This window comes from Taeniopygia guttata, chromosome 16 (genome assembly GCF_048771995.1).
Source record: "Taeniopygia guttata chromosome 16, bTaeGut7.mat, whole genome shotgun sequence".
Lineage (NCBI taxonomy): Eukaryota > Metazoa > Chordata > Aves > Passeriformes > Estrildidae > Taeniopygia > Taeniopygia guttata.
Genome location: NC_133041.1, coordinates 355,729 through 373,356, shown reverse-complemented (window position 1 = coordinate 373,356; position 17,628 = coordinate 355,729). Strand labels below are relative to the sequence as shown.

The following is a 17,628-nucleotide window of genomic DNA, read 5'->3' as shown; positions in this document are numbered from 1 at the left end:
CAATGTCCCCATGTACTGCCTCACTACAGGGTGGCCACAGTTTCTCTGTCCCCAAGGGGTTAGTGCCACACAAGAGCACTTTGGGGACAGACCCCACAGCCCATGCCCCTGTGCCCCTGTCCCCACAGTGCCACCCCCACCCAGCCCTGTCCCTTCTCCCTTCCAGCCCAGACCCTCGGCCTCGCTGGTGAGTCGTAGGGGGATGCCATGTCCCCACCCCACTGTCCCCAGCCCCATGCTGGCCCTGGCAGGCTGGTGTCCCCTGTCATCCACAGGCGCCCAGACCCCCCAGCTCCTCATGGAGTCCCCTGGAGGCCGGCGGTGCTGTGGGACCGGGTGACACTGACCTGCCAGGGCTCGGGGACCGCCGGTGTCACCACCTGGTATGAGGATGGGCAGTGATGGGGGCAGGAGGCATGCAACCACTTCACTGTCACCAAGAGTGAAACCTACACATGACAGACCTGGCAGTGGTCAGCCCCCCCATGAAAATCTCAGACAGTGAGGGCTATTTGTGTCCCCAACCTGGCACCCACGGGCACCCCAAGGGTTCTGAGTGGTCTCCACTCTATGGGTCACCCCCTGGTGACCAGAGCCTGTCCCCTGTACTCAGGGACATCCCAGAGCATCCCAGTGCAAGGGGACCCCTGTGTTGCAACTGTGGCCCACTGGTGCACTGGGTATGACCCAGTGGGTGGTCCCCGGTGCCATGGGGTGTGACAGGTCCCCCCTGTCCCCCAGACTGGCTGGTGTTGCAGGTATGGGCACTGCTAGAGGGGGACATGGTGACACTGCGCTGCCAGGGCTGGCAGAATCATTCCAAAAGGGTTCTCCACAAATATAAGGAGTCCCCCAACTCTCTAAGACCTCATAGTGGCTCAAGACACAGCAAGGCTTGATGAGGCTGCTGGGGTTCAGCTCCCCACTCTTGGCTCTGTGCCCCAGCAAAAGCCCCCTCCTGCAGACTGGGAATGCTGGATCCAGCTGCTGCTGGAACAAACTGAGCCGATGTCTTCGGTTTCAGTGTCCCCTCTTAGCCCTCCTCAGCCACCAGCAACCATTTTGTGTCCCAAGAGGTTCAGTGTCACCCGAAGGGTCAGAGGGTCAGAGAATGGCATAGGAAAAGAGCTGATGCCAGAGAACATGTCCTGATCCACTGTCAGCAGAAAGCTGAAGCCCAGCCCGTCTAGGGGAGGGGGTTGTGAGTGGGTGTAGTTAAGCAGAGCGTCCCCAGTGCAGGGAATTTCCCGTCTGTGCACCTGATTCCTGAGAAATTTAACCCTGATCCTCCTCCATGCACTCCACCCTCATGGCTTTACAAGCCCACCATGGACCTGGGCAGTCTGGTGGGCCAGAGAACAGCATCAACAGGGCAAAGCAGCAGCTGTGACATCCTCTATCAAATCAGGTCTGTGGTGTCTCCAGAGCAATCTCTGTCCCACAGGGCAGGCAGCAGCTGGAGGGGACCCTGAGATAGGACACCCTACAGAAAACTCCAGCAGGCAGATGGGAGCTGGAGGCAGAACAGGGGGAGAGCCCCACAGACAGGCCCCTCTGGGCACTAACACGCTGTGCTGCTTGGATTGCTGTGGCTGCAGAGGAGAGAGGGGTTCCGCCTCCAAAGGGGCTGGACAAGGCAGTTTGGGACTTCTGGTTGTTCTTTTTTCTGTTTGCTTGTTTCTCCATGAGAACACAGAGGACACCTCACAGCTGCTGCTGCAGCCACCGAATCCTTTGCCCAGAGGGCTGAAGCACAGCGCAGGCAGCACCTCACAGGGGACTGTGCCATCCCAACCCAGCCGGTTCGGGGTTGTCCTTTCCCAAGCTCTGGGCTGCTGCTGGCATTGGACTCTGCTCAGTTCTTTTTGCTCTTTGGGGTGTCGTACTTCCTCTTGCTTGAGTACCAGAGCAACAGGGGGATCCCGATGGAGGGCAGGGTCATCACGCCAAATGCCGCCCAGTCCAGCTAGAGGGAGAAATTGTTAAGAGAAAAGTCAAAACAATCCAGGCCAGAGGAGTCTTAGAGCAATGAGGTCAGAGGAGGAGAGTGAGGGGAGACCTCACACTGTCTGCAGCTTCCTCACATGGGGAAGCAGAGGTGCAGGGCTGACCTCTGCCCTCGGTGACCATGACAGGACTCCAGGGAGCACCCACAGCTGTATCAGGACAGCCAATATTAAGGCTGGATATTAAGAAAAGGCTCCTTCTCCCAGAGGATGGTCTCCCAGGCACTGGAAGAGGCTCCCCAGGAAAGTAGTCACAGCACTGAGCTTGACAAGAGCTCAAGGAGTTTGGATAGGACTGACAGGTACATGGTTGGGATTCATGGCATTCTCCTCTGCAGAGTCAGGAGTTGGACCCTGTTACATTGCGCTCGGACATGCCTTTTCCCCATTCCCCAGGACCCCTGTGACTCTGATCAGATAACCCTGGACCCCTCCTTCCTGCCCTGACAGGGTTGGCAGAGAGCCAAGAAGCCCTCCCTGTCCAAAGCCTAGATAAACCCCTGACATTTCCTGTTCGTCCTCTTTTGCCCCGCTCTCCCCTAGGACATCACAGAATAAAGAGACCTGGACCAACATATATCAGGGTAAGAGCGTCTTTTGGAAATCTTCGCCTATCTCCTGATATTCCTCCCCTCAAAGCCTCGGATCTCTGGGCTAGCATGATAATTTAGGGGGTTGAAAGGGGGGAAAACATCAGGACCCCACAATCCTTGTGGGTCCCTTCCAGCCTAGTTGGCTCTAAGATTCTACTCTCAGATTTTCTGGCTCAAATGCCACAGTGCAGCTCCTTCACACAGGGAGCTGGGATGGAAACTCAGCTGCTTCTGTGACAGTCCTCTGGAGAACTGACAGGAATTAACTCCAGCTCCCACTGGAGCTCTCCAGGTGACTGCAGGGCAAGCCACACACACCACGTGCAAGCAGGAAGCCACCACACTGAGCTGCAGCTGCCGTGGTGCACTTCTCCATTGTCAATTGAAAGGTACTTACAAAGTGAGGGGAGAACCTCCTGTCGAAGTCACGCTGAGCCAGGATTCCTCCCTGTCCGGGAGCACTAGTGAAGCCAGCCTGGAAAAGGTAGGGAAAAGACAGGCTTTGCCACCTCTCCTCCTCGCTCCACAACTGGGCAGGGGGAGAGCACACGGACATGCATCATTCCCGACCACGCAGCTCCGGGAGTGCCGTCAGGTGTATCTGCAGGGATCCCATAAATCAGCCACTTACCACCACCTGGGCACCCTCCTGAGCCAGGTACGTGATGGTGGCAGAGGTGAAGTTGAAGTACCCAGCCTTGAGAGGCCGTAGAACCACGGTGTGGGACACGTTGCTCGCTCTGGGAGCTGGACGTTAAGGAACACTGCTGTATTTCATCCCAGGAAGAAAAGTGAGGAGACAGGAAAGACCAACCAGGAGCCACGTGCAAAAGTCAGTGCTGCTGACAAATTTGAGTGCTCGTGCTCATAGACAGCCAGACCCACCTGAGGCTGACCCAGCTGCTTCTCCACAAGCAGAGGAACTACCCCGGGACCTGGGCCTGTCTGCGAGGAACTTTATTTTTACACTACACCATCCAGAAGAGCAGGGGTTTGGATTTGGCATCCTGTCCAGGCTCTGGAAGGAATTTCAGGGACAGCAGATGAAGACAGCACAAAACCGCTGGATGCTCAGGGGCAAGAAAGAGAGTTGGGAGAAATTTCAAAACATTAAAAGATACGGAGCAATCCTGTCCCACTTGACACTGAGCATGCCAGAGACAATGCCAAAATCTTCCGGGGGGAAGGAATCATCCGACAGCTCCACATCTAGGGCAGCGCTAAACACAACAAAGAGAGAGATGAGACAGGAATCTTAAGCTTTGCCATCTGCTCACAGGCTCTGCAGCAAAGTACACTGACAGTTCCATCTTGACCAAATGGAAGAACTGATTTTTGAGAGATGAAATGTCACCGGTAGAAGATGGGGAGGAGAGTTGAGGTTATCTTACAGGGAGACTGCAGAGAGAGGAAGGCAAAGCTGAGAGAAACAACCACAAAGACACAAAAAACACCATTTTTTCCACAATACGATTTGGCAGTTTGCTGAACTTTAGACACCATCCCACGGATACACATGTTGGCCTAAAAAATAACCAAATCCCACATATAAAATTACAGGAGTTCATTAATGTTGTATTAATCCAACATTACAGCACCATATATTCTTCTCTTAGCATACTGCACTCAGCATGCATTATTCTGCCTTAAAAAAAAATCTAAAAAAAACAAAATCCCAAAGCACTTTATTAGTGTCCTATATTTTGTTCAATCAGCTTTCCATTCTGGAATGAAGCTTTTTACCAGCATGGTGGAAGTTCTGTTTTATCTTTGTCAGGTCCTTAGTTAAGTCCTGATAGCAAAAGGAATTTTCACAAAGCCAAGAGCTTTGCGAGCTGCATGCATGGGGAGCAGAGTGTCACAAGACACCACAGGAACTATACCATGCTGGACTGACAACTTGAGCAGCCATGAGGTGAAAGCAGGGACAATGGAAGAGAAAGGAATAGGTAAATTTCAGGGCCAATCCTTCAGGCACTGCTGAAAAGCTCCAAGTTAGAGGGATATCACATATCACAGAGCTCAGAAATTGCCTTGTACCCTGCAGCCACACATTGGGAGACTACGAGAACATTTGCTCGTAGTCAGTACTGAAGCCTGGACAGGGCTTACCTAGAGCCAACATTGTAGATGTTGTACTGCAAAGTCAAGTCCTTGCCCTCTACTGCGTATCTGTTTAACAGGGATTTGGAGGCCAGGAGCCGGGCGCCATCCTCGCAGCGAGCCACAGACACCAGGGCAAACACAGCAAGAAGTGGGAACTTCATCTAGAAACACAAGAAAATGGAACGTCACTGATCATTTGAAATCTCTGAACACTTGCCTGTGAGGATGTAAGAATTGGCACAGCAGTGTCCCAGACTTGCAGCCATGGAAGAAAAGTTGATGGTCTTCTCCCCTTTCAAAGCCCTGGCCAGTATCACTGCCCTTTACAGAGTCATGGAACATCCTGAGTTGAAAGGGACCCATAAGGATCATCAAGTCCAACCCCTGGCCCTGCACATCTCAGTAATGGGCAAAGCTTTCAGATCACTGAGCCTCTTCCAGAGCAAAAGCTTTGGTAATTAACAATTTCATCAGTTTTAGCAAATAATGGTTAATTGCCCTTGCAAAGCCTGGCAACACAACAAAATTAGTTATTCTCAAAAGCACAGCTCCTCACTTCCAACATTTTTGCCTCCCTATTTCCACCCACTGAGGAACCACCAACTCCCTCCAGTGGCTTTTATGATCTCCTGCACAAGTCCCTGCTTCAGGCCACGTGGCCCATCTTACCTAAACACAGTGCCTCTGAAGCCACCCTGCTGAGAGGACAAGGAGACAACAGGAACACTACAGATGTGACCAGCCCCACTTGATGGGGCTTTTAAATGCAGAAACTGCTTCAATGTCAGGGCCTCTGGCCTCCACAATCACAGGGTGGCTGGGGTTGGACAGGACTGTAAAGACCATCCAATTGCACCCCCTGTCACGGGCAAGGACACCTTCCACTAGACCAAGTCACTCCAAGCCCCATCCAACCTGGCCTTCGATGCTTCCAGGGATGGGGCAGCCACAGTTTCTCTGGACAACCTGTGCCAGTGACTTACCTCCCTCACAGGGACCAATTTCTACCCAATATCCCATCTAACTCTGCCCTCTGGCAGTGGCAAGCCTTGTTTTGTTACTCCAGGTCCAAAGTCCCTCTCCAACTGTCTTGGAACCCCTGTAGGCCCTGGAAGGGGCTTTAGGGTCTCGCTGGAATTCTCTCCTCTGCAGGCTCAACACCCCCAGCTCTCCCAGCCTATCTCCAGAGCAGAGTGGTTGCAGCCCCTAGATCATCTCTGTGGCCTCCCCTGGACTCACTCCAGCAGCTCCTCGTCCTCCCTGTGCTGGGGACCCGGAGCTGGAGGCAGCTCTGCAGGGATGGGTCTCAGCAGAGCAGAGGGGCAGAATTTCCCCTTCACACGCTGCTCACGCTGTTGGGGATGAGCCCAGGACAGTGTTGGCTTGCTGGGCCCCCAGTGCACGTTGCCAAGGTATGCTCAGCTTCTTGTCAACCCATCCCCCAGATCCTTCTCAGGGCTGCTCTCCATCAATTCTTCCCCAGTCTGTTTACGTTTCGGGTTGCCCCGGTGCAGGTGCAGTACCTGCCCTTGGCCTCGCTGAATCTCCTGGGCTTGGCACCGACCCGCCTGCCCAGCCCGTCCCAGTGGGGGTGCCAGGAGCCCCTTCCTTCCCCAGTCCTGCCCTGCCGCAGCCACACAGCAGCGCATGCCGCCCAGGCTGCTCCCGTCCGCTCACCCAGGGGCCCAGAGGGGCTCAGGGACACCTCTCAACAGGGAACCGCCCGGCCTCACCCACCGCTGCCCGCGGAACACCCCGACTCTGACGCTCCAGCGCCAGAAACCGGCCGGTCCTTCCTGGCCCCTCGGAGCCCAGGCCCGACCCGCTCCTACAGCCGCCTCCCAGCGCCCCCGCTCCGTCCCGAGGCCCGAGGACACGGCCTACAGCCGACCCGGCCCCCGGCCCTCACCGCCTCTGCCGCCGCCAACGCCGCAAGGACGAGGCAGCGCCAGCGCGGCAGAAATGACGCACCGAAGCGCGCCTCAGGGGGGCCCTATGCCCCCTGGGAAATGGAGTCCAGGCCCCTGCAGACACAGGGACTCCGCGCCTGCGCAGGACACGTCACTTGCGCTGCCCCGCCGCCCGCTGGTGGCGGCAGTGGCGGCGGTGGTGCGTGCAGGGCCGCGCGCTCGGAGAGACGGCTCGGGAAGGGCTGAGGCGCGGCTCGGCACCACAGGCAGCTCCGGCCACGCCAGCAGCCTGCCCAGGGCTCGGGAAGGGCCGAGCCACGGCTCGGCACCACAGGCAGCTCCGGCCACGCCAGCAGCCTGCCCAGGGCTCGGGAAGGGCTGAGGCTCGGCACTACGGGCAGCTCTGGCCACGCCAGCAGCCTGCCCAGGGCTCGGGAAGGGCTGAGGCTCGGCACCACGGGCAGCTCTGGCCACGCCAGCAGCCTGCCCAGGGCTCGGGAAGGGCTGAGGCTCGGCACCACGGGCAGCTCTGGCCACGCCAGCAGCCTGCCCAGGGCTCGGGAAGGGCTGAGGCGCGGCTCGGCACCACAGGCAGCTCTGGCCACGCCAGCAGCCTGCCCAGGGCTCGGGAAGGGCTGAGGCGCGGCTCGGCACCACAGGCAGCTCTGGCCACGCCAGCAGCCTGCCCAGGGCTCGGGAAGGGCCGAGCCACGGCTCGGCACCACAGGCAGCTCCGGCCACGCCAGCAGCCTGCCCAGGGCTCGGGAAGGGCTGAGGCTCGGCACTACGGGCAGCTCTGGCCACGCCAGCAGCCTGCCCAGGGCTCGGGAAGGGCTGAGGCTCGGCACCACGGGCAGCTCTGGCCACGCCAGCAGCCTGCCCAGGGCTCGGGAAGGGCTGAGGCTCGGCACCACGGGCAGCTCTGGCCACGCCAGCAGCCTGCCCAGGGCTCGGGAAGGGCCGAGCCACGGCTCGGCACCACAGGCAGCTCCGGCCACGCCAGCAGCCTGCCCAGGGCTCGGGAAGGGCTGAGGCTCGGCACTACGGGCAGCTCTGGCCACGCCAGCAGCCTGCCCAGGGCTCGGGAAGGGCTGAGGCTCGGCACCACGGGCAGCTCTGGCCACGCCAGCAGCCTGCCCAGGGCTCGGGAAGGGCCGAGCCACGGCTCGGCACCACAGGCAGCTCCGGCCACGCCAGCAGCCTGCCCAGGGCTCGGGAAGGGCTGAGGCTCGGCACTACGGGCAGCTCTGGCCACGCCAGCAGCCTGCCCAGGGCTCGGGAAGGGCTGAGGCTCGGCACCACGGGCAGCTCTGGCCACGCCAGCAGCCTGCCCAGGGCTCGGGAAGGGCTGAGGCTCGGCACCACGGGCAGCTCTGGCCACGCCAGCAGCCTGCCCAGGGCTCGGGAAGGGCTGAGGCGCGGCTCGGCACCACAGGCAGCTCTGGCCACGCCAGCAGCCTGCCCAGGGCTCGGGAAGGGCTGAGGCTCGGCACTACGGGCAGCTCTGGCCACGCCAGCAGCCTGCCCAGGGCTCGGGAAGGGCTGAGGCTCGGCACTACGGGCAGCTCTGGCCACGCCAGCAGCCTGCCCAGGGCTCGGGAAGGGCTGAGGCTCGGCACCACGGGCAGCTCTGGCCACGCCAGCAGCCTGCCCAGGGCTCGGGAAGGGCTGAGGCTCGGCACCACGGGCAGCTCTGGCCACGCCAGCAGCCTGCCCAGGGCTCGGGAAGGGCCGAGCCACGGCTCGGCACCACAGGCAGCTCCGGCCACGCCAGCAGCCTGCCCAGGGCTCGGGAAGGGCTGAGGCTCGGCACTACGGGCAGCTCTGGCCACGCCAGCAGCCTGCCCAGGGCTCGGGAAGGGCTGAGGCGCGGCTCGGCACCACAGGCAGCTCCGGCCACGCCAGCAGCCTGCCCAGGGCTCGGGAAGGGCTGAGGCTCGGCACTACGGGCAGCTCTGGCCACGCCAGCAGCCTGCCCAGGGCTCGGGAAGGGCTGAGGCGCGGCTCGGCACCACAGGCAGCTCTGGCCACGCCAGCAGCCTGCCCAGGGCCCTGGTGGACGTGTAAAGCAGTGACGGAGGAGTTGTTAGGAAAATTAATCCACAAACACCAGAGGTGTATGTCCAAAAAGGAGAATGAGGAATCCTTTTTACTTTATTCGAATAAAGGGAGAGGCCATGGATCATTCCCCAGAAATTTCAGGGTCTCTGAAATTTCTGGGAGGACACAGCCTGCTTTTTATCCTAATTTCTTGTCCACATTTCCCTTCTCTCTTTCCCCATTGGCTGAGTACTTGGGAGGTACAGATTTCCTGATAGGCCTGATACCAGATTTCCCTCTAATGCATAGCCTTCCCTTTTAATTTTTAATTCTTATGGAATTTAGGAGTTTTTTGTCCCCATTGTTCCTTTCATCTTTCAATATCTAGCAAACCTAAAGTTTATTTGTAAAAGCAAATATCTTTTTCCATTCATCAATACGTGGAATCATTCTCATTGTTTCTTTTATCTCCCAGTGCTGGTTTTATTTACCAGCAGACCCACAGCTTATTTGTAAAGACTATTCCTCTCAGTGCCTCCTCTTTTATTTTTAATAATTGTCTTTACAAACTTTAGTTATCATTGATCTTATTTTCTGTTCCTGGGTCTTTTTTGATTTTGCAATTATTTGCAAAGAGATCCATTTCTGCCCTTTTGTAGTCATCTCTGGACCAGTAGACATGGCTATTACCTGCATCCCTTTGATCACATGTTGAATAAGTTGTACTAAGCAAGGCATCATGCATGGTAAAAAGATTAGAGTTGCTACAGCACATAAGAGAAAAAAAAGTATTTGTTTAACCCACAGTCCATCAGGTAACCACGAAAGCATGTCCCATCCCCATCCTTTCCATGTTTGGACTCGTACATGAGCTAACTTTCTTATTCCTTTTGTTATTTGTTTCACCACCTTTCCATTGTCATCTATTTGCAAACAGCAGTTTGAGTCATTTAATTTGCCACATAATCCCCCTTCTTCTGCTAATAAATAGTCTAATACCATCCAATGTTGTAATAATGCATTTCTCATCTGAGTAGACTGTCAGCAAGAAGGTCAATCGATGCACATGTCTGGTTCATTATTACTTCAAAGACAGCTTGTAACCTAATTGTCCAATTTAAATTATAAATGGGTTCTCTGGCACCTGATATTAATTAATTAGGATTCCATGTGGCTGGTCCATAGTGTTGTATAATTTGTTCAGGTGGCCATTCATCTTCACCCCACTTTTGGATGCTCCCTCCAAGCAGGGACAGATCAGTTGACTGCTTTTCTCTGATTAGATCATCATATACCTTGATTCCTAACTGATTTCCCTGAACTTGTGGTAGCAGAAAGAATGATAGTCTAATATACCCCGCGTAACATATCCCTGACCAGTCTGGGGGTAAGCTAGGGTAAGCATATTGGCCACAAATCCAGTAATGCCCTTTTAAAGCCCAGGTCCCGTTGGCAATGGGACCTTTCTAATTTTCATCATCAATGGGTGGGTCACAATACAGCTTTCTTCCTTGCCCTAGTGGTCCCCCATCAATAGTTGCCCTGCCATAAGAATCACAGCTTGCTTTTCCAAGCTCCCACATGAGGTTACCACTTGCAGTTACATCCCAGATCTGTTTTGTTAGATCTGGACCAGAACCTATTAAAAAGGGTTCGAGTTCCATTACGATGTTGCCACTTCCACTAATAGTCGTAGACAACAGGTGTCCTACTTGTGGAATCATCTTGGGGGCAGCTTAAAAATAAGGAGTCAAAAAACTTATTCTTCTCTACTGCTTCACAGCCTTCAAAATCCTTTTGGTATTTATGGAAGGAACACCTTACCTACCTACCATTAGTGAGCTTAACATGCATTTGATTCCATCTGCCTTGATATTGCGAACAATCATAAGGGGGGCAGTTGAGAATACAACAATCTAAACCCAAAGATAAAGTCCAGTCACAGACACTTTTCCCCACATATATGTTTTCTGTTCTATTTAGACAATAAATGCCTCTTTCAGCAGAATGAAGCTGCCATGGACTGTTGGAGTGTGTTTTAAGTTTCCCCCCAGTTATGGTTGCTCCCTGTCCCCCTCTTTTTGTAAAATGGTCCAGCCTTCCTTCTCCTCCCTCCTCTGTCTGCCTGTCATTCCTCCCTCCACCCAGCTCATTGTATTCCTGCTGAGTTATCCCCCCCCAGCCACACCCCAGAGTCTGCTTGTCTCTCAGAGACCTCTCCCTTCCACCTAGAAAGTTCCATCCAGGGCTTAAAGTGATAGGCTGGTCTCCGGGGTCCCCTCCCTCCCTCCTACCTCATTGGAAGTTTCCCCTGCGTGTCACCCCTGTTACCACGCCCAGGTGTTATCCCATTGGTTGGCTGCTGTTTCCTCCCCCTGTTACCACCCCCCTTTAAGAAGCAGGGCACACGGTACCCATCGCCTTTTGGAGCTTATCTTCTTTTAGCCAATAAACTCAGAACTCAGATACCCCCAGAAGGACGGCTCCTTGCTTTTGTTAGAGTCGCTCTATGTGTCTTTCAGTCTGGTGGCTTCGACTTCCCACAGGCCACACCTCGTGCCCACAGTGGCACTTGAGAGTGGCCTTTGCTGCCACAGTGCTACAGGTTCTGACCTAGCCGAGACTTGGCTTCATAGCAACAGCCCTGGTGGCTCAGCAGTAGAATTCTCGCCTGCCACACCAGCAGCCTGGGTTCGATTCCTGGAAAAGCCACTAGTGCTAGCAAAGCCACTAGTGCTAGCGAGACTTGGGAAGGCACAGTGATAATGGACTTCCTTCTTCATCCCAAAATCCTATTCCATTATGGACCTCACAGAGGGTACTAACCCAGCATTTAGGCACAACTGGGCTGGCCACCCATGACTAGCTTTCAGATCCCCCTGGCCGTTCTGTAGACCCAACAATTGCTAGCGCTAAAGGGTTTTGCTGCTTCTTCTCCCAAGGTTAAAAAATTATTTTCCCACTTTTGGCCCCAACTTAACTGACAATATAAGGGTAAGATTCTTAGGAGAAACATTCTAACAGTGTAATGTAATCTCCTAACCTAATTTTCACTTTCACGTTGTCTTCCACACCACCTGTGGTGAGAGAAGGCACAGAAACAGCTTAACATAAAGAGAACGCTGACAGTGAGGATTGGCCCCCAATGACTGGAGATCCAAGAGCAGAGATGCCCACACAAACTATTTCAGTAGGCAGTCTGTGGGTAGGCACACAGGGCTTCCCCCAATGTCGACGCACTGGCTACTGCTCCAGTCCACCCCTGCAGAGTGTCAGTCACGTCTTCCCATCCTTCTCCTCCTGCTGAGATGTCCAGATCTCTGGAGCCTCAGAGACCTTGACCCAAGTGTGATGGATGGGTCCCCCTGTGTTCAGCTGTCTTGATGGCTGTTTCTGTAGTCAGTAACACTTGGAAAGGTCCACACCACTTCACCACCAGAGGAACTTCTTTCCACTCCTTAACTAGGACCCAGTCTCCTGGATGGATGTTGTGAACAGCAAAAGTCCAAAGGCAGGGTCTGTGCCAGCTGAGCCTCCTGTCGAAAAGATTTCACAAGAGGCAGTATCCTGGCCATATATTGTTTTAAATATACATCATTTATCTCTAATCCCCCACTAGGCTGAGAATTACAAGGGTACGGAATTCCAAACATCAATTCAGAAGGAGATAACTGAATATCTCTCATGAGTCTGGCTCTTATTCTTGCCAAAGCCAGTGGAAAGAGCCATATCCACGGCATCTTAGCTTCTATCACCAGCTTCAGGAGGTGTTTCTTTATTTCTCCATTCATCCTCACAACCTGGCCTGAACTCTGGAGGTGCCAGGGGGTATGGAGATTCCATTGTATCCCTAAGACAGTTATAACTCTTTGAAGAATTTTTCGTGTAAAATGAGTTCCCCTGAGTCTATTGCTTCCACAATCCCATATCTTGGAATTAATAGTTCAAACAATAATAACTGATCCTGTAGCTGCTGAAACAGCTGGAAATGCTTCTGGCCATCCTGTTAACAGACACATTATTACCAGAAGATGTTTAAATCTTGCCACTCGGGGCATTTCAGTAAAATCCACCAGGCATCTCTGGAAGGGACGTACAACCCAAGGCCTCCCTCCCCTGGCAAGTTTCTTTGTAACTCTTGTTATAAATGAAAGCTCCAATTTGTTAATTTAAGAAAATTTATTAAATGTGCCAAATATAAATTTAGAGAATGTTATAAATGAAAATTTGTCCAGCCAAATTAAAATGGAAAATTAAAATATTTATTTTGCAATCAAATTCTATCTAGCCAGCCACAAGGAAAGAACAGTGCCGAGCCCGGGGTCGGCACTGGGTGTGCAACAAAGAAGTCAGCCTCAGCAGAGGTTTTCCTCTATGCCCACACACCTCCATCCTTGCACAAGAGTTTTTTATAGGGAAAATTCCGCCTGAGGCCAAGATTTCAGCAGTCAGTCTTTTCTTCCATTCAGAGTCCATAGGTTAATAAGATTTTCTTTTTTGGTGATGAAGAAGAACAATTCACTGTCCGGAGTTGTTGAATCCCTTGATGAAGTTTACAGGAACGCTGTATTCACATGTATCTGCCAGATGATTTCCATGATATGAGGATTTCCATGATATCCATCTCGGGTCGTTCACGCAATGATCAGTGCCTGGGGTCCCCTATCTCTCCAGACATAGCCCATCTCCTGGCCGTGCCACATCCTTTTACATGTAAATCGAGTTCTAACATACACCAGGTCTCGTCTGCATGGGTTGGGGGGACTCCTAATACAAACGTGTACACTCTAACAAATATTCAATATCACATATACTAGAAATGGCACAAATTATATCTACTACACATAACAATCCCCCACCTTTTATATTAATCCATTAATTCGTGCCCTAATTTTTATTTTATTCTATATAAAGCTACAGAGTGTGTATATAAAGAAACCAATTTATGTATTTTTTTTTCCTAATTCCCCACATTCTAGTCTTCACCTGGGATTTTATGGTAAAATTTGGGGTTTGTTTCTTTCCCTTTATTTGTTTCAATTACTCGTTTATCCAGCACCCACCCAGTAGGTTGGTTTTGGTTTTGTTTTGGTTTTTTTTTTTCCTATTACACACATACCTAATTTATTTGGGTTATAACACAGTAAATTAGCTTGAAAATAAGTGACAAAGACCAACTCCTGCTTCTAACCAATCTATACAGTACAATTACATTTGTTACAAGCTGGAATTGAGATTTCCTCTGTGCTACTTCAATGCAATTTATGTGCTGTCTGTTTTCAAGGTATGTTTTTGGTTTTTCTTTGAATTTGTATGCCCCCTGTTATGTGTAGTAGATATAATTTGCGCCATTTCTAATATGATATATGTGATATTGAATATTTGTTAGAGTATACATGTTTGTATTAGGATTCCCCCCCCCCAGCCCCCCTCAGGCGCAGGTGAGACCAGGTGTAGATTGGAAACTGATTTACAAGTAAGAAGGTACAGCTCACCAGGAGATGGGCCATGTCTGGGGAGATACAGAAACCCCAGGTGCTGATCGTTCGCGTAAACGACCCGAGATGGATATAATGGAAATCCTGAGGCAGATACATGTGAATACAGCGTTCCCGAATTCCCGTAAATTTAATCAAGGAATTCAACAAACTCCGGACACTGATTTGTTCTCCCTCATCACCAAAAAAGAAAATCTTATTATCATATGGACTCTGAATAGAAAAAAAGACTGATTGCGGAAATCTTGGCCTCAGGCGGAATTTTCCCTATAAAAACCGCTTGTGCCAGGATGGAGGTGTGTGGGCATGGAGGAAAACCTCTGATGAGGCTGACTCCTTGTTGCACACCCAGGGCCGACCCCGGGCTCGGCTCTGTTCTTTCCTTGTGGCTGGCTAAGATAAAATTTGATTGCAAAATAAATAATTTATTTTTCATATTAATTTGGCTGGACAAATTTTCATTTATAACACCCCCTGTTGAGTGTTTGTTTTAAAACAAGGTTTATTAGGCTTACCCTCACTGCAGTTGCATGGGGTAAGGGGTACTGGACCTTCTGGGTACCTGCTACCGGGTCCCCCCCGTCTCAAGATTAGGAGGGTTACTGAGGCACGAGGATAGACTCAGGCTCATCAGGATTACTCCCACTGCTAGGATCCCTCTGCCGTTCCCAGTGCCCGCTGGGTTGCCTCCAGCGGCGGGGTAAACCATCTTCTTGGCAGCAGGAATCTTTGTCCGTGGTTTTGTTATAAATGAAAATGTGTCCAGCCAAATTAATATGAAAAATAAAATATTTATTTTGCAATCAAATTCTATCTAGCCAGCCACAAGGAAAGAACAGAGCCGAGCCCGGGGTCGGCCCTGGGTGTGCAACAAGGAATCAGCCTCAGCAGAGGTTTTCCTCCATGCCCACACACTTCCATCCTGGCACAAGCAGTTTTTATAGGGAAAATTCCGCCTGAGGCCAAGATTTCAGCAATCAGTCTTTTCTTCCATTCAGAGTCCATATGTTAATAAGATTTTCTTTTTTTTTTTTTTGGCGATGAGGGAGAACAAATCAGTGTCTGGAGTTTGTTGAATCCCTTGATGAAATTTACGGGAATTCGGGAACGCTGTATTCACATGTATTCTGCCTCAGGATTTCCATGATATCCATCTCGGGTCGTTCACATGAACGATCAGCACCTGGGGTTTCTGTATCTCCCCAGACATGGCCCATCTCCTGGCGAGCTGTACCTTCTTACTTGTAAATCAGTTTCCAATCTACACCCGGTCTCACCTGTGCCTGTGAGGGTGGGGGGGGAATCTTAATACAAACATGTATACTCTAACAAATATTCAATATCACATATATCATATTAGAAATGGCGCAAATTATATCTACTACACATAACAGTTTCATGCCAAGGCCGAGCTGCATACTTTTGCTTAAAAATGTCTCAGTAGTTTAACAGGATCTGTGCTGCAGGGTACCTTGTTCAACCTAGGGCACTCAACAGTAATAATTTTAGCTTATGCTTGTAACTTCCCCCCTTAATCTCTTTTGATATAAATGAAACCAGATTATTGAATCCAATTGTAACAATCTCAGCCTTGTGGCTAATACCAGAAAATGGCTAGTCAGGCCTTGTTCCTTTTTAAAGCGCCTTGCCCACAATCTACTTGGTCTTATCCCTCCCCAACAATGAGCAACCCAAACTTTATGACAGTATTCACAAGTGAAATGTACGAAGAGATAACAGCTACACTCTGGCACAGAGCATTTGATTGAGATAGTAGTTTACTTGGCCGGCGCAGGGTTATCTTCAAATCTCCGGGGGAGGGGGGGCAGGGGGGTGATTTCCCACTCCGGTGTCAGGTCCTGGAGATCGACTTTCTTCACCCTTGACGCATGTGCCGCCCCTTTTATGAAGCTTGTATAGCAGTATCTGTAGTTAAAAGGACAATATAGGGTCACTCTTAGTGAGGCGTGATTGTTGCCTCCTTCCATGCTTTTATGAGTACCCTGTCTCCAGGCTGTATTTTACGTATTGCTGTATCTTATACATCAAGAAGCCTGGGGGGGTGGGGGCTGTGCTGCATGATTACCCCCTTGAGATTCTTATTTAATGCTATCAGGTATGGTTGTATCTGTCCATTCTCTACTCCCGGATGCCCTAGAGGCATGCCATGGGTATGAGACATCCCATGTAACATTTCAAAAGGTGAAAATCTCATTTCAGAATGAGGCATAGTTCTTATGTTTTATAAGGCCAACGAGTTGCATTTTATTTATGACATTTGTTTCTAACATCAGTTTGGTTAATTGGGCTTCTAATATTTGATTAATTCTTTTGACTTGCCCGGAACTCTGAGGGTGCCACGGGGTGTGATAACCCCACCGAATACCTAAGGTATCTGCTAATTGTTTGATAATTTTTGAAGTAAAATGTGTTCCTTGGTCTGAATTAATGCAGCTTGCTAACCCATATCGAGGTATGATTTCTTCCAATAAGAATCTTGATACTGTTTGGGCTGTAGCCTTGGAGCCTGGGAAAGCCTCCACCCAGTGGGTTAATTTATCCACTATTACTAATAAAAGTTTGTTTCTCCTGACCTTAGGTAGATCAGTGAAATCTACTTGGATTCTTTCAAAAGGTCAGTAAGCTGCTGGGTGACTCCCCCTTGTTAGTTTTCGGGAGTTTGCCCTATTTATTTTCTTGCAAATTATGCACCCCTGTGCCTCTTGTTTAGCCAATTCTATATACCTTTGCAGCCAAAGGATATCAGGAATTGCTCTGTTAGGGCTTGGGCCCCCCAGTGTGTTTGTTAATGCAATCTCCTTAGAATTTTCTTAGTATATTGTGGCACCTTCTCAGCGGCCTCTGGGTAGCAGAGGTAAACAACCTGGGAGAAACCACTGTGAGGGGAAGAAATAGGGGGTACAAGGAACATACCAAACGAACTTTCTAGCAATAAATTTCTAACTCATATAGTAAAACGCTGCAAAATTCCATAAAACACACACCACCACATCTCCCCCTTTTTATTTTATAAATCTGATGGAACTTCGGGGAAAGATGAAGTCGTGGGTATTAAACCTCAGTGCCTGCTTGCTGGTCACCTTCCCACCATTCATTTTCAGCAGTAACAGCGGCGGTGACTACAATTTTTGAAGCTTGGTGGTGGTGGTGGAAATTATGCGCTTTAGAATCCCGAAAGCAAACGAAAATAGGAAAATAACAACAATGAGATATGCAATGTCTTTTATGATGGATACCATCCATCCAGAAAGATTCCAGTTTTTAAACATGTCCCTAAACCAGTCCTCATTTTCTTGCTTCACACTGCCAATCAGGCTCTTCATCTCTTGGATGGACGCGTGGACGCTCTGGCTCTTTGATGACAAATTAAAGCAGCATAACCCCTCAAACTCCTGACACCCATGCCCATGTACCTGCAGCAGAAAATCAATAGCTGCCCAATTTTGTAGGGTAG

General features: G+C 51.1%; 1 protein-coding gene and 1 pseudogene across 3 annotated transcripts; both read right to left on the bottom strand.

Annotated features, from left to right (window-relative positions):
- LOC140685172 (uncharacterized) overlaps positions 1-17,628 on the bottom strand; it is a 655,070-nt pseudogene that overhangs the window by 625,760 nt on the left and 11,682 nt on the right.
- On the bottom strand, positions 1,383-6,650 carry LOC100229898 (translocon-associated protein subunit beta-like). 3 transcript variants are annotated; one of them, XM_030260356.4, is made up of 6 exons: positions 6,443-6,650; positions 4,712-4,866; positions 3,721-3,819; positions 3,231-3,339; positions 2,997-3,074; positions 1,383-1,966 (listed from the first exon to the last, which is right to left on the bottom strand). In XM_030260356.4, the coding sequence occupies exons 2-6, from the start codon at positions 4,864-4,866 to the stop codon at positions 1,856-1,858; spliced, it is 552 nt and encodes a 183-aa protein (XP_030116216.1). In that variant the 5' UTR covers positions 6,443-6,650; the 3' UTR covers positions 1,383-1,855.

Bases quoted from the DNA above. Each gene is read 5' to 3' on its own strand.
- LOC100229898 (XM_030260356.4), bottom strand. From the start codon at position 4,866: ATGAAGTTCCCACTTCTTGCTGTGTTTGCCCTGGTGTCTGTGGCTCGC. The intron at 3,820-4,711 runs GTAAGCCCTGTC...TGTTGTGTTTAG, and splicing joins ATCTACAATGTTGGCTCTAG to CGCTGCCCTAGATGTGGAGC. The intron at 3,075-3,230 runs GTAAGTGGCTGA...TACCTTTTCCAG, and splicing joins AGGAGGGTGCCCAGGTGGTG to GCTGGCTTCACTAGTGCTCC.